General features: G+C 69.0%; 3 protein-coding genes across 4 annotated transcripts; 2 read left to right on the top strand and 1 right to left on the bottom strand.

Annotated features, from left to right (window-relative positions):
• The first annotated feature begins 2,047 nt into the window (after window positions 1-2,047).
• Window positions 2,048-10,761, top strand: TRIM3 (tripartite motif containing 3). 2 transcript variants are annotated; one of them, XM_066177264.1, is made up of 12 exons: window positions 2,048-2,120; window positions 3,164-3,305; window positions 4,933-5,167; window positions 5,518-5,678; window positions 5,934-6,114; window positions 6,466-7,189; window positions 7,428-7,531; window positions 7,872-8,039; window positions 8,119-8,287; window positions 8,980-9,050; window positions 9,147-9,287; window positions 10,079-10,761. In XM_066177264.1, exons 2-12 carry the CDS (start codon window positions 3,178-3,180, stop codon window positions 10,229-10,231), a joined length of 2,235 nt encoding a protein of 744 aa, XP_066033361.1. In that variant the 5' UTR covers window positions 2,048-2,120; window positions 3,164-3,177; the 3' UTR covers window positions 10,232-10,761. The 2 variants fall into 2 exon arrangements, with proteins under 2 accessions (XP_066033361.1, XP_066033362.1); XM_066177265.1 differs by lacking the exon at window positions 2,048-2,120 and adding an exon at window positions 2,360-2,391.
• A 2,542-nt stretch (window positions 10,762-13,303) lies between these two features.
• APBB1 (amyloid beta precursor protein binding family B member 1) lies at window positions 13,304-20,453 on the top strand. Its single transcript, XM_066177263.1, has 14 exons — window positions 13,304-13,363; window positions 13,885-14,542; window positions 14,975-15,153; window positions 15,411-15,467; window positions 15,543-15,652; window positions 16,024-16,060; window positions 16,459-16,596; window positions 16,672-16,796; window positions 17,768-17,882; window positions 18,527-18,611; window positions 19,116-19,199; window positions 19,317-19,438; window positions 19,998-20,174; window positions 20,242-20,453. Exons 2-14 carry the CDS (start codon window positions 14,017-14,019, stop codon window positions 20,407-20,409), a joined length of 1,923 nt encoding a protein of 640 aa, XP_066033360.1. The 5' UTR covers window positions 13,304-13,363; window positions 13,885-14,016; the 3' UTR covers window positions 20,410-20,453.
• A 589-nt stretch (window positions 20,454-21,042) lies between these two features.
• Window positions 21,043-24,974, bottom strand: SMPD1 (sphingomyelin phosphodiesterase 1). Its single transcript, XM_066177260.1, has 6 exons — window positions 24,739-24,974; window positions 23,119-23,927; window positions 22,402-22,573; window positions 22,246-22,322; window positions 21,775-21,920; window positions 21,043-21,698 (listed from the first exon to the last, which is right to left on the bottom strand). The coding sequence occupies exons 1-6, from the start codon at window positions 24,940-24,942 to the stop codon at window positions 21,283-21,285; spliced, it is 1,824 nt and encodes a 607-aa protein (XP_066033357.1). The 5' UTR covers window positions 24,943-24,974; the 3' UTR covers window positions 21,043-21,282.
• Window positions 24,975-25,114: the final 140 nt, after the last annotated feature.

Genomic DNA, 25,114 nt, shown 5'->3' with positions numbered 1-25,114 from the left:
CAAGGAAGGGTGCGCCCTGCGGGCTGGGGCTGCCAGGGCAGCTGGGAGATGGGGGCATGAGCCCCATAACTGAGGACTGCGAGGACTGCGTGATGGAGCCCTAGGGCAAAGGGAACTGGCTGCTGCTCGTGGGGCCTGAGGCTCAGAAGGGCAACGAGCTGGAGTGCAGGAGAGATGGTTCTGGGGGGCGAGTGAGGGGCTTGGGGAGACCCTGCTATTACCACTAGCTGCTGTCCCCCGGGACACTGACTGGCCGCTGGGACACTCCCCTCAGAAAACCCCAGGAGATTCCCAACTCCCCCTGAACCTTCCTCCTGGACACCCTCTCCCCCCGCCCCGACCCCCCCAGAACACTGAAACCCTCCCATGGAGTCCTGCCGCTCCCCAGACAAGGATGTGGGCAATCCCTGGCCATGCTGAGCTGCTGGGGTCAGGTGGGTGTCTGCCCCACGAGGGATGAGGGCTGTTCCCAGGCACCTGCTCTGTCCCCCCCAGGCCCATCCATCAGGTCCTGTGGGATACTGGGGGAGGACCGGGGGTCTCTGGGGATGAGGAGCCACTGGAGGCGAGGCTGGAGGGCTAGAGGAGGTCCTTGGTGGAGGGGAGCCCACTTGATCCTCCTGCGCTGCAGATGTCCCAGCACCTGATCCCCACTGTGCTGTAGGTCCCCGCGGGACACGCTGAGCCTCAGAGCCTTCTGCTGCTTCTGGTGGTGCCTGGCTGGGAGTGGAAGGTCCTGGGGGTGGGTCCCATGTTCCAGGGCGGGTCACCCTCCTGTCACCCTCATGATCATGCTAGCTCCTGGCAGACTGTGGTGGCTGCACAAGCAGGCCTGGCCTGGCTGTGGAACCTTCCAGACGCTGAGGCCAAGGTGGAGGGTCAGGGGACCATGCTGGGGCCCCCCTTGGGGTCAGGGACAGATTTATAGCGGGGCTGGTTTGTGGCAGAGGTTTGGGTCCATCCTAGAGCTGCTTCTCCCTGATGGGTCCCCATGGGGCTGGAGGTCCATGTGCTGGGCCGGGTCAGGACCTTCCCGTCCCTGTGGCCATCGCTCCCCCCATGGCCCACTCCTGCAGTGACTTGGCTGGGAACAGGGGCACCCCCTCTGCACCCCCGGAGCTCCAACTCTGCCAGGATGCCCTGTCCATGAGGGCCTGCTTGCTGCCTCACCCAAAGGAAGCAGGCAGGAACCTGCTGGAATTCCCCAGGAAGCTGCAGCAGGTGGGCTTGATGCCATGTCCTGAAGGGGGTGGGGATCCTGCCCTGCGGGGTGGAGGGGTGCCAGCTGAGCGGGGTGATGGTGATGACGGGGGGCCACGCGGAGGAAGCGCTGTGGCAGCTGGCAGGTGGGAAGAAGTGTGGGCTCCCTGGAACCTGGGGGGCTGCGATGGGCCTAGTGGGCTCTGCTTTGACTCCTATCCCCCTCTTTATAAGCCCCTTTGTAGCCCCTGCCTGTACCTTCTTTATACCACCCCTCTATAACCCCTCTATTCCCCCTCTTTTTACCTGTGCATTCCCCTCGCCCCCCTTTATATCCACTTGTTCGCCTTGACCTTCCCTTTATTCCCCCTTCATCCCCGTTCCATATTCCTCCTCCTTCCCAATTCATACCGCCCGTCACCTTACCCTTGGTAACCCCCCGCGCCGCCATGCCCCCACCCACCAGTGTGTGCCCACATTCCCCAGTCCTGTTCCCCCTCCAATTTGGGGTCAGCCCCCCCAAATTCGGGGTCGGGATGTGGTTGCCGTGGCAACAGCCGGGTACCCCTGGATGCGCGGAGCCCCCCCCAGCTGCAGAGCCACAGCCCAGGCGAGACCACTGATGCTGGGGGGGGAGCCGAGGGGTCACTTTGCCCACTTTCCCACGGGACCCTCCCCGCGAAGCCCCCAGTCGGGGGCGGCGAGGCGCCCCGCACCGACGCCTCGCCGCCCCCGAGCGGGGTGTCCTCGGGGGCGGGATCCGTGGAGCAGGGAGGCGGCGGCGGGTTCTACCTCCCCCTCCGGAGCGCGGTTGGTGCGGCCCGGCCCGGCCGCCTCCCTGTCGCATCCCGGGCCGGGGCCGAGGATGCGCCGTGGGGTCCCGCGGCGCGGGCTGGAGCCGGGCGGGGGCTGCGGGGGGGGTGAGTGGGGCCGGGGTCCGCGGGGCCCGCACGGCCGGCGGGGCCGGGCGCGGGGGGCCGCGGCGGGGGCGCGGGGCGGTGTGTGCGGGGCGTGCGGGGCGGGATCGCCGCGGGGAGAGCCCCCCCGGGGCCCGCGGGGAGCGGGACCCCCCCCGGGCCCCCGCCGGGTCCCGGTGCCGCGGGGGGGGGGGGGCGGTGCCGCACAATGGCGGCCGGGGCGGGGCCGGGGCCTGGAGCGCGGAGCCGCCGCAGCGCCGGGAGCGGGGCCGGGGTGAGGGGAGGGGGCGAGGGACGCGGGGTGATGGGGAGCGAGGGGCAGCGGGTGGTGCGGGGTCTGTGGGGCACAGGGGGTGATGAGCGTCCCGCGGGACGGGGGGCTGGGTGGGGGCCGGGGGGCTCAGGAGGAGGGCGGTGGGGTCGGGGTGCGCCCCGTGGGGCGGGAGGGTGGGTGCTGTGGGTGCCCTGTGGGGTAGACCGTGGATGGGGGCGGGTGCCATGGGGCACAAGCAGAGGGGGCTGCGGGATGTGTGGGTTCCGAGGGGCAGGGGGGGCGGTGCTGTGCGGCGCGGTCGTGTGTGAGGGTGGGGGGCGCGTGTGGGGCTGACTTCGGCTGCCCGGCGGTCGCGGGCATGGCGGGGGCCAGGGGGAGTCCCCGTGTGTGCCCCATCAGGTGTCTGTGGGGCCAGGGACTGTGGGATGCCTCGGGGTGTGTGCCGTGGGTCAGGGCTGTGGGCGCCCCGGGGTGCTGAGCCCTCATGCCTCAGGGTGGGTGTCCGATGTGGCTCTGGGAGGCTGTGGGGCGGGCAGGGCGCTGCGTGGCACCGTGGGTTGAGTGGTGGGCTGCGGGGTGCCACGCAGTGCCTCCCACGCGTTTAGACTCCCCCCGTTCTCAGGCTGAGGGTCTGCCACGACCCACCAGGAGCCTGTGGGGTGGGCGGGGGTTGTGTGGCGCCGGGGGCTGGGGCTGGGGCTGGCTGTGGGATGCTGTGGTGCCCCGTGAGGTGTTGCAGGATGCCTGCCCCTCACTGTGGTGTGCCTCCCAGGCTGAGGAGCCACCATGGCTCGCCATGAGCCCGCCAGCCCGGTGGTGCGGCAGATTGACCAACAGTTCCTGATCTGCAGCATCTGCCTCGACCGCTACTGCAACCCCAAGGTGCTGCCCTGCCTGCACACCTTCTGCGAGAGGTGGGACCTCCCGGAGCTCCCCGAGGCCCCCCGCATCCTCCCAAATGCCATCCCTGCCTGCATGCTTTCTGTGAGAGATGGGGCCTCCTGAACCCCTCCTGAGTCCCTCCTGCACCCCCTGAACCCAATCCCTGCCTGCACACCTTCTGTGAGAGGTGGGACCCTTCATTGCACTTCCTCCATCCCACTGCACCCCCAGTATTCCCTCCGTGCCCTGGCACCCTCTCTCCATCCCCACCCTGTCCCTGAGCACCCTTGCATCCTTCCCGTGCCCTCTGCACCCCACCAGCATCCATCCCCAGCACATCCCCTGCACCCCACTGAGTCCTGACTGCAGCCCCGCCACCGTGACCCTCCCAAAGCACCCTCCATGTCCTGACTGTGCCCCCTCCAGCATCCCTCCCCTCTGCCCCCCAGTGCACCTAGCCCCCATCTGCCTTGCTGCATCCCCCTGTCCCTGGGCCTGTACCCCACCACCACTGGTTGCACCCCCTAGACCTGCAGTGTGAGCAGAGCCCCCCCTGCCCCCGCTGGTGGTGAGCCCGGCCCCCCTGCACTCCCTGCCCTCCCCAGTGGGAGATGAGGTCGAGCCTCCCTGTGCTCCCAGAGGTGGGGGCTGGGCCCCCCCTGCATTCCATGGCCCATGGAGGTGCTGGGACCCCACTGCCTCCACCCCCCACTGCTCTGCGAGGGCTGCACAGCCCCTGAGCCCCCTGAGTGTGGGTGCTGGGGGCGCCGTGGCTGGGGTCCCCGAGTGGGGGGTCTTGTTGCTGATGGCCCCCTCTCTCTGTGCTCCCAGAGCCCTCTGGCCCTGCTCCAGCTCCCCACTCCATCCGTCCGTCCATCCATCCATCTCCCCAGGGGCACTGGCACTGCTGCCCCATGTCCGTCCTGTCCATCTGTCTGACTGCCTGCTCCTCTGCCGCTCCCCCACCTGGTGTGACACCACATAGCCCTCCTGTCTGTCTGTCCATCTGTGTCTCCCAGCCTAGTGTGACACTGCGCAGCACCCCCATCTGTCCGTCCGTCTGTCCCCCTCCTGCTCCCCAGGGTGACACTGTGCAGCCCTGGTGTCTCTCCCCCTGCTCTCTGCCTGCACCCCAACCCTCCCATCTATCTTCCTCCTCCCCTCTCCCTGTGTTCCTCATCGCCCTGTCTGTCCGTCCTGCTGCCCCCTGTCCCACGGTCACTGTGTGCAGCCCCTCTGTCCATCCATCTGTCCCTGTGCCACTGCCTGTCCCCAGGCCTATCCGTGTGCTCTTGTCCTGCACCCTGACCCTCATGTTCATCTGTCCATCCCACCCTCTACCTGACCCCAACCCTAGGTGGTATGTTCCCCCTTCTGTCCCCGCATCAACCTGCCTGTCCATTCCCCTGTTTCCCTGTCCATCCATCTGTCCCTTCATCCCCCTGTTCTGCCCCCACTGCCATCCCACATCCCCCATCCCCAGCGGGTCCTGTCCCCCCATCCATCCCCTCATCTGTCCCCCTGTGCCCACGTACCCCCTGTGCCCCCTCAGCCCCCATTCCTGTCCTTGCCCCCTTCATGTCCCGACCCAGAGTCTGTCCCTGTCATGCCCCATGTGACCCCTGGCCCCAGTGACCCCCGTGACCCCTGTGACCCCAGGTGTCTGCAGAACTACATTCCGGCCCAGAGCCTGTCCCTGTCGTGCCCCGTGTGCCGCCAGACCTCGATCCTGCCTGAGCGGGGGGTCCCGGCGCTGCCCAACAACTTCTTCATCACCAACCTGATGGAGGTGCTGCAGCGGGACCCCGACCCCCGCGGGGCCCCCCCTGCACCCCTGCCCCCCCTGGGCGCCGCCACCGGGCAGCCGCTCTGCTGCCCGAACCACGAGGGAAAGGTGGGGGCCGAGGGGCTGGGGACGGGCTGGGGGGGACTCTAGGGGCTCAGGGTGTCCGGGAGGGCCGATGTGACTCAGGGGGACTGGGGACCTGCAGGAGCTGCAAAGGCTTTAGCAGGTCTGGGGTCTGGAGAAGGCTAAGGAGGTCTGTGAGGATCTGGAAGGGCTGTGAGGGTCAAGGGGGCCAGAGGGATGCAGGCCTTGGAGAAGGGGTCCAGAGGGGGTCTGGGGAGGCTGCAGTGGTCCAGGGAGTCTGGGAGAGGCTGTGTGGGCTCGGGAGATGGTTTGGGGCGGGCTGCAGGGTGCTGTGGGCTGGGGTACGGGGCAGCAGGTGAGCGCAGGTGTGGCAGGTGATGGAGTTCTACTGCGAGCCCTGCGAGACAGCCATGTGCCGGGAGTGCACGGAGGGGGAGCGGCGGGAGCACCGGGACCACCGCACCGTGCCGCTGCGCGATGTGCTGGAGCAGCACAAGGCGGCCCTGCAGCACCAGCTCGACGCTGTGCGCGCCAGGTACGGGGCTCAGGGGGTCCCCGGGGGTCCCCGTGGCCCTGCTCCCACTGGTTGCAGCACCAGCTTGATGCCACCCACACGTGATACAGGGGGAGGGATGGCCGAGGGCGTCGGGGGTACTGTGGGGTTTGAGAGTTCTGGGAGTCCCCATGTCCTCCTTCTGCAGGATACCACAGCTGGATGAGGGTGCTGTGGAGGGCTTCAGGGTTCAGGTGGGGTTGGTGGGGAGTTCAGGGGGTCTCTGTGTCTCCCCAGGCTCCCACAGCTGGCGGCAGCTGTGGGGCTGGTGGCCGAGATCAGCCGGCAGCTGGGACAACGCCGGGCTGAGGCTGAGGCAGAGATCGGGAGCAGCTTCGAGGAGCTGGAGGCGGCGCTGCGGCAGCGGCGGGAGGTGCTGCTGCGCGACCTGGAGGCCACCTGTGCTGCCAAGCAGCAGGTAACACACTTGTGCCTCGGTGCCCTTCACCAGCCCTTCCTGGGAGGGTGTGTGGGTGTCCCAGCCATACCACGGTGCCAGCGGCCCTGCTGGTGCCACAGTTGGGGTCCCAGTGCAGCCCCAGTGCTGGGGTTGTGGCCATGGCTGGGGTGCAGGTGGGGGTGCAGGTGGAGCATTGGTTAGGGGTGCTGGGTGTGGGGATCCCACGCTGACACCACAGAGATGTGCCATCCCTGCAGGATGCGCGGATGCGCAGCCAGAGGTGCTGCGGCAGGGCCGGGATGCGGTTCACGTGTTGGTGCTGGCACTGGGGTCCCACCCGGTGCCACAGGTGATGTTCTGGTCCCACAGGTGCTGGAGGCGCAGCTGGAGGTGCTGCGGCAGGGCCAGGAGAGCATCCTGAGCAGCTGCGCGTTCACGGAGCAGGCGCTGCACCACGGCTCGGCCACGGAGGTGCTGCTGGTGCAGAAGCAGATGGGCGAGCGGCTGCGGGAGCTGGCGGCGCGGCCCTTCCCCGAGCACCCGCACGAGAACGCGCAGCTTGAGTTCCACGCCGAGCCCGAGGGGCTGCGCCGCTCCATCCAGAACCTGGGCGCACTGCTGACCACCAGCGCCACGGCGCACACCACGGTGGCCACGGGCGAGGGGCTGCGCCAGGCCGTGGTGGGGCAGCCCTGCTCCCTCAGCGTCACCACCAAGGACAAGGACGGGGCGCTGGTGCGCAGCGGCGGCGCCCGCCTGCGCTTCGCCGTGACGGGCCCCGACGGCGCCGCGGCCGAGGCCGAGGTGCAGGACAACCGCAACGGCACCTACGAGCTGGTGTACACGCCGCGCACCGAGGGAGACTTTGTGCTGTCCATCCTGCTCTATGGGCAGCCCGTGCGCGGCTCCCCGTTCCGCGCGCGCGCCCTGCGCCCCAGCGACGTGCCCCCGTCCCCCGAGGAGGCCAAGCGCCGCGTCAAGTCCCCGGGCGGGGGGCACGTGCGGCAGAAGGCCCTGCGTCGCCCCGCCAGCATGTATGGCAGCGCCAAGCGCAAGGAGAACCCCATCGAGGACGAGCTCATCTTTCGCGTCGGTGAGCAGGGGGCGCGGGGGCTCCGGGCGCAATGGGGGCGTCTTGGGGTGATGGGGGGCTCGTTAGGGCTTCCCACGGCCATGGGGACTCCCCAGGGCTCCCCAGGACAGCGGGGCCTCCCTGGGCTCCTCATGGCTTTCTGGAGTGGTGGTGGAGGGCCCCAGGGGGTGGCAGAGCTCTACCGGGGTGGTGAGTGCTCTCCTGGGGCCCCGTGTGTCCCCCTGACCGGTGCCTGCAGGCAGCCGTGGCCGGGAGAAGGGCGAGTTCACCAACTTGCAGGGGATCTCCACATCCAGCGCCGGCCGCATCGTCGTGGCTGACAGCAACAACCAGTGCGTGCAGGTATGGACATTCTTGGGACCTCCAAATCCCCCAGGACCCCCCTGACCCTGACAGCAGCAACTAGTGCACGCAGATATGGACCCCTGGGACCCCCCCACTGACCCCCTTGAGATCCCCCTGGGTAGCCCTGGATCCCCATGACCCCACTGACCCCATCAGCAGTAACCAATGTGTGCAGGTGTGGTCCCCTCCCAGGGTCCCTCAACTCTCCCAGGACCCCCACTGACTCCCCCTGCTCCCTCCTGGCCCCCACAGTTGTTCTCCAGTGAGGGGCAGTTCTGGCTGTGTTTCAAAGCGTGGGGGTGTTCCTCCTGGTTGCCCTGACCTGCTGCCCTGCCAGGTATTCAGTAATGAGGGGCAGTTCCGGCTGCGTTTCGGGGTGCGGGGGCGCTCCCCAGGGCAGCTCCAGCGCCCCACGGGGGTCTCAGTGGACACCAACGGCGACATCATTGTGGCCGACTACGACAACCGCTGGGTCAGCGTCTTCTCACCTGAGGGCAAGTTCAAGGTGAGGGGAAGCAGGGATGCGGGGTTCTGAGGGGTGGGGGGTCCCTGGCACCTCTCACCTCGCCCCTCTGTCCCCCCAGACAAAGCTGGGTGCGGGGCGGCTGATGGGCCCCAAGGGCGTCGCCGTGGACCGCAATGGGCACATCATCGTGGTGGACAACAAGGCCTGCTGCGTCTTCATCTTCCAGCCCAACGGGAAGCTGGTGGCACGATTTGGCTCCCGTGGCACCGCTGAGCGCCAGTTTGCAGGTACCCCTGGGACCCCCAGTCTGGGCAGGATTGTGTGCCCCACACTGCTGGGGCAGCTGGTGGCACTGGGACCCCTGAGAATGCCCTGAGCTTGGGGGACAGGTCCAGGCTCCAGTTCTTGACAGGCTTTCTGGGCCATTTCTGGGCTGTGGGTTCAGGTTCTGGGCTCAGGACTTGTTCTGAGCTCTGGTTTGAGTTTTGGGTCTGGACAGGGAGCCAGGGTCTGGTTTGGGGTCCAGCATCAGGTTCAGGGCTCTGGGCTGGTAATCCAGTTCCAGGTTCTATCTCTGGGTTCTGGCTTGGGACTCAGATCCCAGACTCTGAGTTCAGGGTTTCATTCTGGTTCCCAGTCTGGGATGTGGTTCCAGATTCTGGGCTCAGTTCTGGGTTAGGGTCTGGGTTCTGAGCTCTGTGACCTAGACTGGGGCACTGGGTTTGGTTCTGGATACAGACTGTGGGTCTGGGTTCTGGATTCAGTTCTGGGCTGGAGCTCTGGGCTCAGGTTCTGTCAGTGGCTCCATCGTGAGGGCTCTGAGTTGTGGGCTCTGTCCAGGCCTCAGGGCTCTGGGTCCATCCTGCTCCTGCCATGGGGCCAGGGCTGAACCCCACCGTTCCTCTCAGGGCTGAGCCCCCCAGCCTTGGGGATGAGTTCCCTGTGCCCCATTCAGGCTGAGCCCCCTTTGACTCCCCAGGACCCCATTTTGTGGCTGTCAACAACAAGAATGAGATCGTGGTGACCGACTTCCACAACCACTCGGTGAAGGTGAGCGCAGCCCCAGGCAGGTGCTGAGATCCCTCTGGGCGGGGGGGCTGCAGTGCCCCCCGTGACTCCCGTGTGTTGTCTCCCCGTGCCCACCAGGTGTACAACGCAGAGGGCGAGTTCCTGTTCAAGTTTGGGTCGCATGGGGAGGGCAACGGGCAGTTCAACGCACCCACAGGGGTGGCCGTGGACAGCAATGGCAACATCATCGTGGCTGACTGGGGCAACAGCCGCATCCAGGTACCACACCTGTGCCTGCACACCTGCGCCTGTGCCTGCACTGACACCTCTGCCTGCACAACTGCACCTCTGCCTGCACTGACACCTGTGCCTGCACACCTGCACCTGTACCTGCACTGACACCTGTGCCTGCACAGACACCTGTCTGCACACCTGCACCTGTACCTGCACAGACACCTGTGCCTGCACCTGCACAGCTGTACCTGCACACACACCTGTACGCACACGTCTACCTGCACACACACCCCCACTGCAGGCCAAGGGGCCCAGCACTGGCCCATCCCATCCCTGACCCCCCGACCCACGTGATCTGCGGTGAGGTGCTGGAGGGCCCCTGCAGGGAACCAGGAAGCAACTCGGTTTAAGTGAGAGCAATTGAAAAGGATCTTGGGTCAATTGGGAAGAGTGTCTGCAGGGTGTACAGTCAGCTGGGAGGGGTGTAGGGTCAGCTGTGAGCAACTGGCATCAACTGGGAGCAACAAAGAATGGCCTCAGGTCAACTTGGACTGGTCCGTGGCGGTCTAGGGTCAACTGGGAGGAACTGGGAAGTGTTGCACCAACTGAGAGCAACTGGGATGGAGTGGGAAGGGGTCTGGGCTGACCTGGGAGCAACTGAGAAGGGTCTTGGGTTAACTGGAATAGACCTGCGGGGGGATCTTGACCACGTCCCCCCACAGGGAGTGTTTCCTGCAAGTCCTGGAGGCCCCTGGGCTTAGGGCCGTCAGGGGCTATTGGGGTGGGTGTCCCTGGGCCGTGGGGCCATCGGGCACATCCTTGTGCACCTCCTGCAGGTGTTTGACAGTGCGGGCTCGTTCCTGTCCTACATCAACACGGCGGCTGACCCGCTGTACGGGCCGCAGGGGCTGGCGCTCACCTCCGACGGCCACGTTGTCGTGGCTGACTCGGGCAACCACTGCTTCAAGGCCTATCGCTACCTGCAGTGACGGGCAGGACACCACGGGCAGAGGGAGCCTGCAGCTGCCCCGGGGCGCCTGCAGAGACGGCCGCCCCGTGGCCTCGCTTGCCCCCCAAGCGCCATCCTGGCTTCATGTGCACTTTATCCCAGGGGGCAGCCGGGCCTGGGGGGCGAGGATGGGTCCTGTGGGGTGGGGGCTGCCTGGGGGCCGTGGTCTGACCCCTCGCTCTGCCCCACGGCAGGGCCAGCATCCCGCTGCCCCAGCTGACAGGGTGCCCGAGGTGTGGGGGGTATGATGGGCAGGGGGAGCCGCTGGAAGGGCTTGGGGGTGGCTGTGGAGTGGCCAGTCCAGAGCCCCATGCCCCTTGAGGGCTGCCCCCCACCTCCCCAGCCCCCTTCCCCAGCTGTGGGGTGACTGTGTGTGCCTGCTGCCCCATGGCACTGCTGCCCCACTGCACTGCTGCTCCACAGCTCTGGGGGACTCCAGGGCTTGTGGGGCAGCTGCCGCACGCTGACAAAACTGTATGTAAAAATAAAGTATTCTGGAAGTACCCTGGCCCCGTGCTGCCCCGTAGCCCTGCCTGTCCTTCACACACCCTGCCATAGAGCCCCCCGTATGTCCTGTGCGCCCTCCCAGCTGTGCTGGGCACCCCCAGACAGTGCCAGGCCAAGCAGGGACAGGAACGGTGCCTGGAGCTCAGTGGCACCATGGGCGCCTGCCTGGCCTGGGCGTTCTGCCAGCACTGACCCATCTGCAGGGACAGGGACAGACTGGGAGTGGGGACTGATCTGGGCTGGACTGGGGACAGGGTTAGACTGATCTGTATTGGGTCAGACTAGTCTGTGCTGGCAGCAGGGTCTGGGTTGGACTGGGTCAGACTGGTCTGTACTAGGAGTAGGATCTGTTCTGTACTGGTCCATGTACCCAGGAGACAGTGGTCAGTGACCTGCTGAGCCGCTCAGACCCTGCAGGTCCCTGGGGCCAGTGGATCCCTGGGGATACCACAGGGGCTGTGGAGAGCTCACGGAGCTGCTCCGACTGGTCCTGACCAGCTCTGGCCTTCCATGGGGGATCCTGGACAGCAGCAGAGCTCACCCAGACCCTACTCATCATTCCCCACCAGCCCTGGCCCCCGGGGGTTCCCAGGCCCCAGACCTGCCCAGTGACCCTATTCCCAAGCAGGGCTGGAGGGAGGATCCAGGGAAGTCCACACCTGTTCCTGGTCCTGATGCTGGAAACGCCCTAGAACAGATCTGGGAACACCCTAGAACAGATCACCTCTGGGTCTCACAGCATGGGCAGGACAACCAGGGCATCAGATCCAGCTAGGGGTTGGGAAAGGCAGATCCTGCCTCACCCACTTGGTCTCCTGCTGGGACAGGGTGACCCTGGTGGCTGTGGGACAGGCGTGGGTGTGCCTGCCTGAAGCTCAGCAAAGCCTTTGGCAGCGTCTCCGTCTCCCTGGCATCTCGTGGAGCACCTGCAGCCTGGCTGGGACAGGTGCTCCTTGCTGGGAACACCTGGCTGAGGGCCAGGCGCAGGGAGGGGTGGGAATGGGGCCACATCCAGGAGGGCCAGGCACTGCTGGGGCTCCCCAGGGCTCACTGCTGTCCAACAGAGTTATCAATGATCTGCATGGAGCAGTGGGGTGTGTCCTCCGTGAGTTCACGGAGGACACACGGTTGGCTGGGATGTGGATCTGCTGAGGGCAGGAAGGCTGTGCAGAGGGATCTGGGCAGGCTGGACTAATGGGCCAAGGCCAGCAGTGTCAGGGTCAACAGGGCAAGTGCTGGGTCTTCTTCCACTCCCTGCTACGTCTGGGGACAGAGGGGCTGGAGAGCTGGGAAAGAGCCTGGGGTTGGTAGTGACAGCGGCTGGACACGAGCCCAGGTGTGTCCAGGTGGGCAAGAGGCCGATGGCATCTGGAGTGTCCCAGCCGCAGTGTGGGCACAGCCCCAGGGCAGGGACTGTCCCCTGTGCTGGGCACTGCAAGACCCTTGAAGGCTGTGTCCAGTTCTGGGTCCTGCAAGAGAGACTGGAGCATGTCCAGGGCAGGGAACAGAGCTGGGAAGGGTCTGAAGCCCCAGGAGAAGCTGAGGGAGCTGGGAAAGGGGCTCAGCCTGGGGAAAGGAGGCTCAGGGGGGACCTTCCCAGGGAATAAGAGACAGGACAAGAGGAAACAGCTGCAAGCTGTGCTTGGGGAGGTTCATGTTGGACATCAGGAGGAATTTCTTCATGGAAAGGGCTGCCAGTGGCACCAGGGAAGTCTGGAGTGCCCAACCCTGGAGGTGTCCAAGGAATGACTGCATGTGGCACTCAGACCTCTGGGCTGGGGACACGGGGGGACCAGGCGCAGGCTGGACTCAGCCTTGGAGGTGTTACCAAAGGAAATGGCTGTGACGCTGTCCAGGATCAGCCCGGTCCACACGGGTGTCCCTGTGTCACCATCGCTGCTCCCGGCCGGCCCCCAGCCCCAGCAGAGCTGCCCCCCGGGCTCGGTAGGAGCTGGGAGCCTCGAGACCCTCTCGGCCCAGCCCAGGGTTTGGGGGTTCCAGCAGCCGCAGGGGTCCCGGTGCTGCCCCCGCCCAGCCCCGGGGCCGGTGTGGGGCAGCAGGGCGGGACCCGGCGCTGCCGGTGCCTTGGGGGATGCCGCTGGGGGTCACGGGGGGCTCGGCTGGGCTGAGCTGCTCCGTGGCACCGGGGGGTCCCGGAACAGCCCCAGCAGCGGGGCGGGCACGGGCAGTGTCGGGGTCACCGGCCCCGGGAGTATCACCGGGGGGAAGCTCCCCATCCCGCCCAGCTCCCGCTGCCACCCAGGGCCGGATCGAGCTGCCCGCCGCCAGCAAGGCCCGGGGCTCCCGGCCCCGGGGGTCTCGGGGGTATCCGGTGGTGCTGCCGGGGAGGGTCCGGAGGGGGCCCGGTGGTCTCAGGAAGGGTCCGGAGGGGTGCCGGTGGTGCCGGGGAGGGCCCGGAGGGGTCCCGGGGAGGGTCCGGAGGGGTCTCGGTAATGCCGGGGAGGGTCCGGGAAGGTCCCGGTGCTGCGGCGCTGCCGGCGCGGGAGGCGGCGCTGTCCCCCCGCCGGCCGGAAGCGGAAGTGACGCGGCCCCGAGCCCCCCACCCTCCCCCCCGCGACCCCCGGCAGCGGAGCCGCCGCCGCAGGTACCGGCAATGGGGGACACGGGCCGGGCCCGCCGCGCCGCGGGCAGCGATGGGGGCGATGGGGGCGCTGAGGCCCGGGGAGACCCCGGAGACCCGGGTCGGGGGCAGCGGGAGCGGTCCGTGGGTGCGGGGTCCCCGTGGGATCTCCCCTAGCAGGGCCGTGGGGGGATGCGGAGGGGCCCCGGGCCGGGGGAGTCGCGGGGTGACCCGGGGGGTCGCGGTCGTTGAGGGGACGGCGGAGGGACCCGGGGCCGTGCGGCGGGGACAGTGCGGGATGCCGGGGCAGTGCGGGATGCCGGTGCCGGGGGGGGTCCCCGGGGCCCGGAGGAGGCGGCGGGGGGAGATGCCGGTGCCGGGGGGGGGGAGTCCCCGGGGCCCGGAGGAGGCGGGGGGAGGGGGGATGCCGGTGCTGGGGAAGGCCGCCCGGGTCCGTGAGAGGGCTGCGGGGGGATGCCGAGTCCTTGGGAGGACCCGGGGCCGTGGAGCGTCCGTGGGTCCCCGTTACCCCCCGCTCCCCGCAGGCCCGATGGACGCGGAGGCGCCCCGGGGGCTGTAGGACCCCCCGCCCTCCCCACCCCCAGCACCGGCAGCCGCGGCCGGGCCGGGCCGGGGGTCCCGCCGTGCCGGGGGTCCCGTCCCCGTGTCCTGGCGCCATGTCGGGGGCCCTGAGCAAGCGCAGCGACCTGGCCAACGACAACCGGTGCCCGGGGCTGAGCCTGGGGCTGGGAGCGCCCCCCGAGCCCCGCACCGGCCCCGGGGGCGCCCCGGCCGAGGAGCTGCCCGGCGCCGGCTGGGCCAAGGCCGGGCAGGACCAGAACCGCAACGAGCTCGAGCCGGGCCCGGGCCCGGGGCGCTCCCCCGGGGCGCACGGGGAGTCCCCCGGGGCGCTGCAGCCGGGCGTGCGGGCCCGCAACGCCCGGAACGCCGCCCGGGACCCGCGGGCCCTGCTGATCGGCGCCTCGGAGGAGGAGGAGGACGACGAGGACGAGGAGGAGGACGAGGAGGAGGAGGACGGGCCCGGGGTCTCTCCGCCGGCCCTGGGCACGGAGCGGGGCCTGCGGGAGCCCCCGGGGCGCAGTGCCAGCCGCCTCTTCGGGGGGCCCGGCCCCGGCAGCGACGAGGACTCGAGCTGGGCCACGCTGAGCCAGGGCAGCCCCGGCAGCTCCCCCGAGGAGCCAGGTGGGCGCCTACCCGCGGAGCACCGGTGACTTATGGCTGCCCTACGGAGCCCCAGGGTGACCTCCTGCTGTCCTACAGCTGCCCCACTGGGGCTTCTGACAATCTGTGGCTGCCCCACAGAGCCCCATGGCTGCCCCCACCTGCTCCGTCCTGCCGTGCCCCCGTGCTCCCCTGAGCTCCCCTGAGCTCCCCTAGTCCCTGGCTGTTTGCCCACCGCTACACTGCCAGCCCCCCGGGTGCCATTCCTGGTCCCCTGGTCCCCCTGGGCACTGTTCTGTGTCCCCAGCCCCCGTTAGTTCCATGCCCCTTCCGTTGTGTCCTTGTCCCCGTGGAGCCCTCCTGGGGCATGCCCTCTGTCCCTGGGCACAGGGGACTGTGTGGGGCGGTGTGTGGGGTCGGGGCTGACCCCCTCCGACCCCCCGTGCTCTGCAGAGTCGCTGTGGCCGTGTGGTGCGGGAGCACACGGGGACCTGCCCCCCGGGTGGCTGCGGGTGCAGGACACCTCGGGCACCTACTACTGGCACGTCCCCACTGGCACCACTCAGTGGGAGCCCCCCGGGGGGCCCCATGAGACCCCCTCCGATGGCAGCACCCCCACCGAGGGCCCCACCGTGAGTCTGGGCTTGGACTGGGGGGTGGCTGTGCAGCCGCTGTGGGGCCAAGGGGGGTGGCTGTGGGGTGTGGGGTGACTGGTGGGGTGGTTGTGGGGAGCACCAGTGCAATGGGTGTGGGTTGCTCTTGGGCTTACCATGGGGCTCCCATAGTGTGCTGTGGGGTGACTGGGGGGAGCCATGGGGCACTTGTGGGGTGACTGGGGGGGGCTGCTATGGGGCTGCCCTATGGAGCACCCTGACCCAGCCCCCTGCAGCTCTCCTGGACGAGCTTTGCCCCGGCCGAGACCTTCAATGATGGGGACTTGTGGAAGGTGAGAGGGGGTAGTGGATGGGAAAGGGTTGGGGGTCAGTGCCCGCCCGGCCCCACAGAGCCCCCTTGCCCCTAGGACCCCACGGCTGAGGAAGAGGAGGAGGAGGAGGAGGAGGAGGAAGATGAGGAGCCAGGAGTGTCAGACCTGGAGATGCTGTCCCCAGGCCCAGGATCACCAGGAGAAGGGTATGGTGGGGGCACAGGGCCTGGGGAGACACATGGAAAATGCGGGGCGTGGGTGGGGCTGTGCCCGGGCCGTGTCGGGATGTGGGACCGTGGGTAACAAGGTGCAGAATGGACAGAGGCTGTCTGGTGGGAAGTGGGAGCTGAGGGGGGCAGGGACCCAGGTGTGGGGCAGGATAATGGGGTCTCGGGATGGGAGTTGGACTTAGGAGAGCCCCAGGATCTCAAGGCAGGGGTTTGGGAGGGGGAAGTCCGAGGTACTCGGGGTGCAATGACCCAGGTGTGGGATGGGGGGATCCCAGAGGGCTCTCAGGGACAGGGGGTGGGGAGGCCCCAGGGTGCAGTCACTGACCCCCTGACCCTTCCTCCTGCAGCATGGCCCTGGGCGAGGAGGATGTGCTGGACTCCAAGGTAGGGCCAGTCTCTCCTGACCCTCCCGGCCCATAGGCCCCTTCCCCACTCCGGTGGGGTCTGGTCCACCCAGCCCAGGGATGCCCTAGCCCTGTCACCTGCATGGGAGGGGCCGCTGCCACACCCCTCTGTGGGCTCCACCCTGCCCCGAGGGCCCGGCGCCGTACGGTCTGGGGCAGTGAGGGGTCGGGTGACTGCTGGGGAGCTGAGGCTGCCCTGCACCTGCCCCCTGCCCCCTTGCCCCTCACCATGTCTGCCCCACAGCCGCCGCCCCACACCACCCCTGCCTCGCACTCCATGCCTTTCCTGCCCCACGTCACTCCCTTCTCCGCTGCCCCTCACCCCACAGCCCCTGCCCCACACGTCCCCCAGTGACTCCCGTTCCCCCCTTGCCCCAGGGACTCCCGGTGCGCTCCCTGGGCTGGGTGCAGCTGCGGGAGGAGGAGCTGGGCCCTGGCCGCAGCAGCAGCGCTGTCAGCGCCTGCATCCGGCAGCTCTCGGGGCCCCGTGATGGCCCCGCCGGCACCTGCGGGGAGGTGAGTGACCCCGGAGCGCCGCGTGCCCCCACATCAGGGGGAGCGGAACGTGCCCCTGACCCTGCCGTGCCCCAGGCGCGGGCGCTGCTGCTGCTGGAGGAGCGCACGCTGAAGCTGGTGGACCCCCAGGACCGCGCCCTGCTGCACGCACAGCCCGTGGGTGCCATCCGCGTCTGGGGCGTGGGCCGGCACGGCAGCAGGTGCGGCACCCCTGGGGCTGGGGGCACCCCTGGGGCTGGGGGGCACCCCTGGGGCTGGGGGCACCTGTAGGGCTGGGGGGCACCTGTAGGGCTGGGGGACACCCATGGGGCTGGGGGCACCCCTGGGGCTGGGGGACACCCGTGGGGCTGGGGGACACCTGTAGGGCTGGGGGCACCCCTGGGGCTGGGGGCACCCCTGGGGCTGGGGGGCACCTGTAGGGCTGGGGGGCACCCGTGGGGCTGGGGGCACCCCTGGGGCTGGGGGACACCCGTGGGGCTGGGGGGCACCTGTAGGGCTGGGGGACACCCGTGGGGCTGGGGGGCACCTGTAGGGCTGGGGGACACCCGTGGGGCTGGGGGGCACAGGGGTGCCCACGTGCGTGGAGCTGGAGGTGGCGCTGGGGTCCGGTGTGGGTGCCGTGGGGTTCTGGTGTCTGCAGGGGTCTCAGGACATAGGGGGCTGGGCTTCCTGTGTACGTGGGGTGCAGGGATGGGGGGGACCTTCATGGGGCTTGGAGGTCCCACACAGTGTGGGGTGGGGGCTCTGGAATGCCATGGGTGTGGGGCTGGGGGCATCTGAGTGTGGAGAGGGCCGTGGGGCTGGGATCCCCGCATGGGTGGGGTGTGGGGCTGTGGGCGTCACATGCACACAGGACGTGCAGATGTGGTCCCGTGGGTTGGGTGGGGGGGGCTACGGGCTCCAAGCACCGAGTCCCCCCAGCCGAGAAGGGTGTGGAGCAGGATCAGACCTGCCCCTCGGGGGGTGTGGGACGGGTCCTGGGGCTGGGGAGGAGGGGGTCCGTGGCCCCCCTGGCACCCCCTAATCCCGCTCTGTTCCACTGTGCTGCCTGGGACACAGGGAGAGGTACGGCCCCGACCTGCCCCCAGAGCCCCCGTGGCTCCAGTCCCAGCTGGGGCTGGGTGGGGAGGGCTCTGGGGTGGTCTGAGCGTGCCCCCCTCCTCCCCCCAAGGGACTTTGCATACGTGGCCCGGGACCCCCTGACGCAGGTGCTCAAGTGCCACGTGTTCCGCTGCGAGGGGCCGGCCAGCGCCATCGCCGCCGGGCTGCACCGGGTCTGTGCGCAGGTGAGACCCCCAGGGCCCCCTCACACCGCCCCCGTGGCCTGCACCGTGTCTGTGCCCAAGGGAGACCACCCCTAAAACTTCCCCAGGAGCCCCTGCTCTGGCTGGTATTGGTTCTGTGTCCAGGTAAAACCCCCCAACCCTCCGCTGGGTTTCCCCCCAAACTGCCACCTTGGCCTGAGCTACGTCTCTGCCCAGATGAGACCCCCAAAAAGCTCCCGAGAGCCGCCCACCTGGCCTGTACCAGGTCTGGGCCCAGGTGAGACACCCCCAAGACCCCCCAGGCCCAGGTAACCCACCCCAAATTCCCTTTCCGTGGTCTGCACCACATCTGTGCCCAGGTGAGACCCCCAGAAACCCGCCAGGACTTGCCCTAGCCTGCACCACATCTGCACACAGGTGAGACCCCCAGGCCCCTCCAGCCAGCCCCCAGGCCTGTTCCTGGGTGAGCCCCTCCCCTCCCCAGGGTCCCCACAGACCTGCTGCAGGGCACAGGGGCCAGGGATCCCTGGGGCGTCCATCATGTGACAGCCAGGAGGGCTGGGGCTGCCCCTCGTGTGACCTCTGGGGCACTGTGGGTCACCACGGGGGTCCCTGGAGGTCACCGTGGGGTGACGTCTGGGAGGGCCTGTCCCCCTGTCCCCCAGCTGACAGCGGAGCGGCGAAGTGCCCGGGCAGCAGGCAACGGCCTGGGGACAGACCCCCCCCGGCTGGGGGAGCCTCCCCTGCAGGGTATGGGGGGCTCTGGGGGGCTCTGGGGGGGACCTGGAGGGGATTGGGCAGTCTGGGAGTGACCAGGAAATGCTGGAGGACTGCTGGGGGAGTCCTGTGGGTGGGCAGGGCGACCGTGGGAGAGGGATTGTGTGTCTGGAGGTTGCATTCCCTGGGGTAGGGCAGTCGGAAGAGAGGGTGGCTTTTAGGGAGGCTTGGGGGGTGTCTGACGATGTCCTCCACCACAGTAGGGCTCCCAGCCCCCAAAAGCAAGGCAGTGCAGTGGGGGGCGTTGGGTGTTCTGTGGGTGTTCTGGGGCAGTGTTGGGATGCTCTGGGGGGTCTTGAAGGGCTCTGGGGAGGTCTGCCATGTCCCCCCACACTGGAGTGCCCAAAGTCCAAGAGGTCTGGGGAGGGGTTGGGTGCCGGGTGAGCACTGAGGGGTGGGAAGGGGTTCTGGAGGGATGTTGGGGCTCTGGGGTGTTTTGGGGGGCTCTGGGGGTGTCTGACAGTGCCTCCCCCACAGTGGAGTTCCCAGCCCCCAAGTGTGAGGTGGTTCAGCGCTTCCCCGTGTGTTACCTGGGCTGTGTCCCTGTTGCCAAGCCAGTGGGTGAGTGGGGGACTTGAGGGCAAGGGGGGAGTGTCTCGGGGGTCCTCCAGCCCACGTGTGGGAGCTGTGGGGCAGGGGCACCCCCAGGGCTGCCCTGACCCTCCCTGTGCCCCCCAGGCATGGATGTGATCAACGCGGCGCTGGAGGCGGCGCTGGCCCCTGGCTCAGGGGAGCCCCCCTCACCCACGCCTGTGGTGGTCAGTGTGGCCCCCGCCACGCTCACCATTGCTCACCGCCAGGTGCGTGCCCCCCTGGGACCCCCTGCCCTGGGACCCCCACCCTCACCATCACCCACCACCAGGAGCGTCCCCACCTGGGACCACCTCCCTGGCCTAGGGGGGCTGTGCTGACCCCCCTCCTCACTGGTGACCCCTTCCTGTTCTGGGATCTAAGTGACCCTGTCACATGCCAGAGGGGCTGCAGAGGCACATCCTTGTACCACAGAGCCACAATGGCTCCTTCCATCGTGCCCCCATCCCACCACATCCCGTGGGGCCCTGGGGGATCCCCTCCCACCCCGGGGGGCTGTGCTGAACCCTCCCAGGCCCAGGGTACGAGTGACCCCCCCACCCTTCCTGGTGGGTGTCTTAGTGACACCCCGTGTGCTCTGCTGACCCTGTCCCCATCCTGGGGGTGTCCCCTTCCCTGTCACATGGGTACCCCCGGTGACCCCTGCCCCTCGCCCCAGTGTCCGCTGCTTCTCCTCCGGTGGTGCCCTAGCGACCCCTCCCCATGCCATGGGTGATGCGGTGCCCCATCCCCATGCCGGGGTGCCCCAGTGACCCCCGTGCCCCCCAGACAGAGGCGGTGCTGTGCGAGTGCCGCGTGCGGTTCCTGTCCTTCATGGGCGTGGGGCGCGACGTCCGCGCCTTCGCCTTCATCATGGCCAGCGCTCCCGGCACCTTCTGCTGCCACATGGTGTGGTGTGAGCCCAACGCCGCGGGGCTCAGCGAGGCGCTGCAGGCCGCCTGCGTGGTGAGTGCGACCCCCCGGCCCCCCCCGGGCTCCCCCTGCCCCCCGCTGACCCCCTCGCTCCCCACAGCTCCGCTACCAGAAGTGCCTGGATGCGCGGCCCCAGGCCTCCAGCTCCTGCCTGCCGGCTCCCCCGGCCGACTCGGTGGCGCGGCGGGTGGGCTCCTCTGTGCGCCGGGGGGTGCAGACCCTCCTGGGGACCCTCAAACCGCGGCGGGGAGGGGCGCAGACCCCGTGAGTGGGGTGAGGGCACGGGGGGCATGCAGCTGGGCAAGTCAGCGCGGGGGGGCAGGACCCCCGACCCAACGCTCCAGGGCACAGAGTTACCCAGGGTGTTGGGTCGGGGGTCCTGCCCCCGCCACTGCCCCCATGGTGGGCCACGCCCCCCCCAAGGTCCCCAATGCATGTGGCGTAACGAGGGTCTGTGTTGTACTAAATCATTAATTAATAAACCCATCCCACCAGCCCGGCTTGGCTCTGCATCTGGCCTCACACAGTGAGGAGGAGGAGGAGGGATGAGGGTGTTGTGTCTGGTTTGGGTCCTCCTAGGATGTTGCAGGTGAAGAGGGGCAGTGGGGCCCATCCACACCTTATCAGAGGGGTGATGGGAGTACAGGGACCGTGAGCTGATCCCAGTTGTCATCACAGCGGGTGAGAATCAGACAGGGAGGACAAGGAGGCGTTGTAGTGGGGTCCCAGCATCCCTCATTTGGGTCTCTCTAAGTTGTTGCAGCTGAGAATTGTAGTGAGGAGGATGAAGGACAGTGGGGTCCATCACACCTGTACTGGAGGGTGATGGGAGCATGAGGACCACGTGCTGATCTTGACCCCAGTTCCAGGCCTGGTGGGAGAGGCTAAGGAGGGGTGGTGGTGGCGTCCATTGTGCCTTTATTGTGTAACTGGTGGGACATGGGGGCTGTGTGCCAATCCCGACCTCACTCCCAGTGACCTTGTGCCGATCCCGCTCCCAGCCCTGCTCCTGGCGTGACCTTGCGCTGACTGCAGTCCCACTACCCGTGTGGCCGTGTCCCTGCCCTGCTTCCAGTGACACCACGTGCTGCCCCTGCTCCCGGCGTGACCGTGTCCCGCCCCGCCGCTGCCGGCGCCGGGGTCAGCAGAGCCGCCGCTGCTGCCAGAGCTCCAGGACGCGCGGGAAGGGCAGCGCGGGGCGCAGGGGCCGGCAGAGCGCGGGGTCGGCGGCGCGGCCGGAGCGCAGGGCGCACAGCAGGGCGGCCTTGCAGGGGCCGCCGCAGGGCTCGCGGGGCGGGTGCCCCTTGTGCAGGTGGAACCAGAACAGCTGGAAGAGCTGCTCGTCGTCCTGCATGCGCCGCACCAGGCGGTCCCAGTCGGCCGGGAAGGCCGTGGGCAGCCCGTAGGCCTGGCGTGCGCTGTAGAGCCGCCGCCAGCGCGGGGCCGTCCCCGGGGGCGCCGCGTTGGCCTCGGTCAGGTTCAGGATGAAGGTCTCGTGGTCCAGGACCGCGTGGGAGCTCCCGGGGTAGGAACCGGCCACCTCATAGACGCGGTACCCTGCGGCGGGAGGGACGGTCAGTACCGGGGGGACTGGGCCGGTCTGGGGGGACACGCGGCGGGGGTTGGGGCGCACCAGGATTGAGGTTGATGTAGGTGGTGACACTTGGTGCGATGAAGGCGATGGAGACAGGACGTGACAGCGTCTCCTCATCGTAGAACAACTCGAACTCGTCCAGGTGTGTGTGCCCGAAGAACTGGGCTGCGATGGTGCCCTCGAACCTGCCACAGTCGGGTGAGTGGGGGGTGGCATCCCGGCCCCCAGACCCCCACCCTGGATCCTCACCCTGAGCCTGGCCCTGGGGCCTGGTATGTGGGGCGGGGGCCCAGGATACATGGGGTGGGCATCTGGCACTTAAGGGTGTGGAGCCAGGCTCTGGTTTGTGGGGTGGGGGGTCTGCCATGGGGGTCGAGGGCACATGGACAGGGGTCCAACCCACAGGGCAGGAGGCCAGGGCACAGAATGGGGGTCTGGCATGTGGGGTGGGGCACACGGTCAGGGGTCTGTCACCTGGTGTGGGGGTCTGGGCAGGGGTCAGGCACCGACCTGTTGACGATGCGGTAGTAGTTCCAGCTCCAGCTGCGCAGACAGTGGGCTGGGGGGATGTGCCCGATGATGTGCACCTGTGGGCAGAGAGCCAGGGCTGGGGGTTTGCCCGGGGCCCACCGGGACCCCCCATGTCCCCCCAGAACCCCCCCACACCTTCTCCCCATCACGCTCAGCATCTGCCAGGACCCCCATGAGCCACTGGAGCTGCCCTGCAGGGTCAGTGGCGTTGATGAGGAGCCAGAAGTTGGCCTGGGAGCAGAAGTTCATGTTGAGGGAGACGAGGCGCAGCCCAGGCCAGACCTGTGCCGTATAGAACCCGCCGACCCTGTGCGGAAAAGGGGGGCTCAGTGCTGCATTCCCTGATCCACAGACCCTGCACCCAGCCCATGGACCCCCAGCTCTCTGCCACCCGCACTGCCCACTCACCTATAGCCCCCAGCCTGGAGCCCCCGTTATCCCACAGCCCTCTCTGTACCCCAACCAGCCATGACCCCCCTCCCTCCACCTTTCCCCTCATGAAGCTGAGGCATCTGCACCCAGCCCCAGCGCGCCTGGCACCGCCAGCATGGAGATCGCTCTGTGTCCTGCTAGTCCTGAGCCCTCAGTAGCCCCGAGTCCCCAGGTCTGAGCCCCCACTGTCTGTGTCTGCAGCTCCCCTACCCCAGAACACCAGACAGCCCAGAGCCCCCACTCTGGAGCCTCCCAGCCCTGTGTCCCCTCATCCCTGGTACCCCAAATACCACATACCCAGGCCTCAGTAGCCTAGAACCCCCCAGCCCTGTGCCCCCCACCCCTGCAATCCACAAACTCCCCATCCCTGGGCCCTCAACAGACTGGAGCCCTCCACCCCCGGCCCTGCCCTGTGCCCACCGCAGGGTGTGCAGGGCGGCGGGGGGCAGCCAGTCCTGCCAGGCCTCGGCCATGGCGTCGTACAGCCAGGCGGCCGACCGGTTCCCCCGCACGTAGGGCGGCGGGAAGGCGTTCACCGGGGTGGCCTCGTGGTTGCCCACGGCGGGGAAGACGCGCAGCCCCCCGAGGCGGGCACGCAGCAGGGCCGTCACCGTGCGCAGCGCCCGCAGCTGGTCCCCGCGGCTCTGCTGCCACACGTTGTGCGCAGGGATGTCCCCGGTCCAGTACGCCGCCGCGAAGCTGCCGGTGCCGTTACTGCTGCCGGTACCGCTGTGACCGGCGTGACCGGTGCTGTTGGGGAGCTGGGCCAGCAGCGCGTCGATGGTGTGCAGGGGAAGGTCACACTTGCTGTAGCTGCCCCAGAAGCCCGCGGCCCCCGGCCCCTGGCGGAGGGCCCCGCGGCAGCACAGCGGGTCCGGGCAGGCAGCAGCGCTGCCCGGCACGTACTGACGGTCCCAGTGCAGGTCCGTGAGGAAGAGGATGCGGGCGGTGGGCGCTCCAGGTGGCGGCGGCGTGGGGGGCCGCACCGGCGGCTTGGGGGCTGCGGGCAGGGACACGTTCCAGGCACCCAGGATGTCCCAGTGGCCACAGCCGGGGCCCAGCAGGAGCCCGCAGGCCTCGGGCGGGCGCAGTACGGAGCGTGCCCAGGCGGTCACCACGTCGCCCTGGAACAGCTGGACGGCCTGGCGGCACACGGGTGGCCGCGCCAGCCGCAGCTCCTGGCACAGCCGCGACGCCACGCGCCCCACGCGGGCCACGTTCGGCTCCAGCTGCGGGGGGATGGACATTCGGGATGGCCCCAGCACCCTACACCTCTGGGCGCTGCTGCCCTCCACCCATCAGCTCCCCAGGACCGGCCCTGCACACTGAACTCAGCTGCCGTCACTGGCCTGTGCCCGTCAGCACCCCCGGGACGGGCACGGCACCCCCGGCATGGGCACGGCACCCCCGGGACGGGCACGGCACCCCCGGCATGGGCACGGCACCCCCGGGACGGGCACGGCACCCCCGGCATGGGCACGGCACCCCCGGGAGGGACCCTGGCTGCTGCCACTGTCCCACACCCGCCGGTCACCCCCGCCCACTCAGGTGGATATCCCGAGGCCAGAAAGGATTCACACCGTCCGCCAGCCCCTCTGTTCCCCAGCCCGGTTCCCTTCTCCCTCCCTTCCAGTCCCCATCCCAGCCCGTCCATGTCCCCGTTCCGGTTCCCGTCCCAGCCCGTCCCCGTTCCCCCAAGCGGAGCCGCTGGCATGACCCCGCCCGTCCCCGCCTCCGTCCCCGTTCCTCTTTCAGCCGTCCCAGCCTGTCATTGCCCCGTCTCCGCCCGTCCCTGTCCCCATTCCCAACCTGGTCTCGTGTCTGTCACAAGCCCCGACCTGCCCCGGCCCGTCACGAGGGACTGGCCCGGCCTGTCCCTGTCCTGTCCCGTCCCGTCCCCGTCCCCTCTGTCCCCGTTCCCGCTCCTCACTCTTCCCGTCCTGGTGTCCCGGTGTCCACCCCTCCCCGTGCCTCTCCCGGCGTTCCGGTGACCCCCCGGTGCCCCCCGTGCCCCGGCACTCCCCGATTCCCCGTGCCCACCTGCAGCGCCAGGTCCAGCGCCCCGAAGAGCACCCGGCAGGCCGGGCACGACACGTTCCGCCAGCCCCAGCGCGGCGCCGCCGCCGCCAGCTGCTCCTCGGGGCCGGGTGGCGGCCCCGCCGAGACGGGCGGCGACAGCAGCGACAGCAGCGACAGCAGCGACAGCGCGGCCAGGGCCAGCGGCGGCCACGGGCACGGCGCCATCCGGCCCGGCGCGGCCCGAACCCCGGCCGCCATGGCCGCGGGAGGGGCGGGGCCGGCTCGGGGGCGGGGCCGGGACCCGGCGTTTACCGATGAGGGGGCGGGGCAAGGCAGAAAAAGGGGCGGGGTCGATTTCGGGGCGGGGCTGCGGGCCGGGCCCGGCCCCCGGCGCCGT

This window comes from Chamaea fasciata, unplaced genomic scaffold (genome assembly GCF_029207755.1).
Source record: "Chamaea fasciata isolate MVZ Bird 193981 ecotype frontalis unplaced genomic scaffold, bChaFas1.0.hap1 SCAF_2, whole genome shotgun sequence".
Classification (NCBI taxonomy): domain Eukaryota; kingdom Metazoa; phylum Chordata; class Aves; order Passeriformes; family Sylviidae; genus Chamaea; species Chamaea fasciata.
Note: the sequence above shows the minus strand (reverse complement) of the source record. Positions and strands in the feature narration are given on the sequence as shown.

What these genes read in the sequence shown, in the direction of transcription:
- TRIM3 (XM_066177264.1), top strand. Translation starts at nt 3,178, where the DNA reads ATGGCTCGCCATGAGCCCGCCAGCCCGGTGGTGCGGCAGATTGACCAA. An exon ending in CACCTGAGGGCAAGTTCAAG is followed by an intron (nt 8,040 to 8,118) that starts GTGAGGGGAAGC and finishes CTGTCCCCCCAG; the next exon opens with ACAAAGCTGGGTGCGGGGCG. An exon ending in TCCACAACCACTCGGTGAAG is followed by an intron (nt 9,051 to 9,146) that starts GTGAGCGCAGCC and finishes CGTGCCCACCAG; the next exon opens with GTGTACAACGCAGAGGGCGA.
- APBB1 (XM_066177263.1), top strand. Translation starts at nt 14,017, where the DNA reads ATGTCGGGGGCCCTGAGCAAGCGCAGCGACCTGGCCAACGACAACCGG. An exon ending in TGCACCGGGTCTGTGCGCAG is followed by an intron (nt 17,883 to 18,526) that starts GTGAGACCCCCA and finishes CCTGTCCCCCAG; the next exon opens with CTGACAGCGGAGCGGCGAAG. An exon ending in GGGGGAGCCTCCCCTGCAGG is followed by an intron (nt 18,612 to 19,115) that starts GTATGGGGGGCT and finishes CCTCCCCCACAG; the next exon opens with TGGAGTTCCCAGCCCCCAAG.
- SMPD1 (XM_066177260.1), bottom strand. Translation starts at nt 24,942, where the DNA reads ATGGCGCCGTGCCCGTGGCCGCCGCTGGCCCTGGCCGCGCTGTCGCTG. An exon ending in CTGAGCGTGATGGGGAGAAG is followed by an intron (nt 22,323 to 22,401) that starts GTGTGGGGGGGT and finishes CTCTGCCCACAG; the next exon opens with GTGCACATCATCGGGCACAT. An exon ending in CTACATCAACCTCAATCCTG is followed by an intron (nt 21,699 to 21,774) that starts GTGCGCCCCAAC and finishes CTCCCGCCGCAG; the next exon opens with GGTACCGCGTCTATGAGGTG.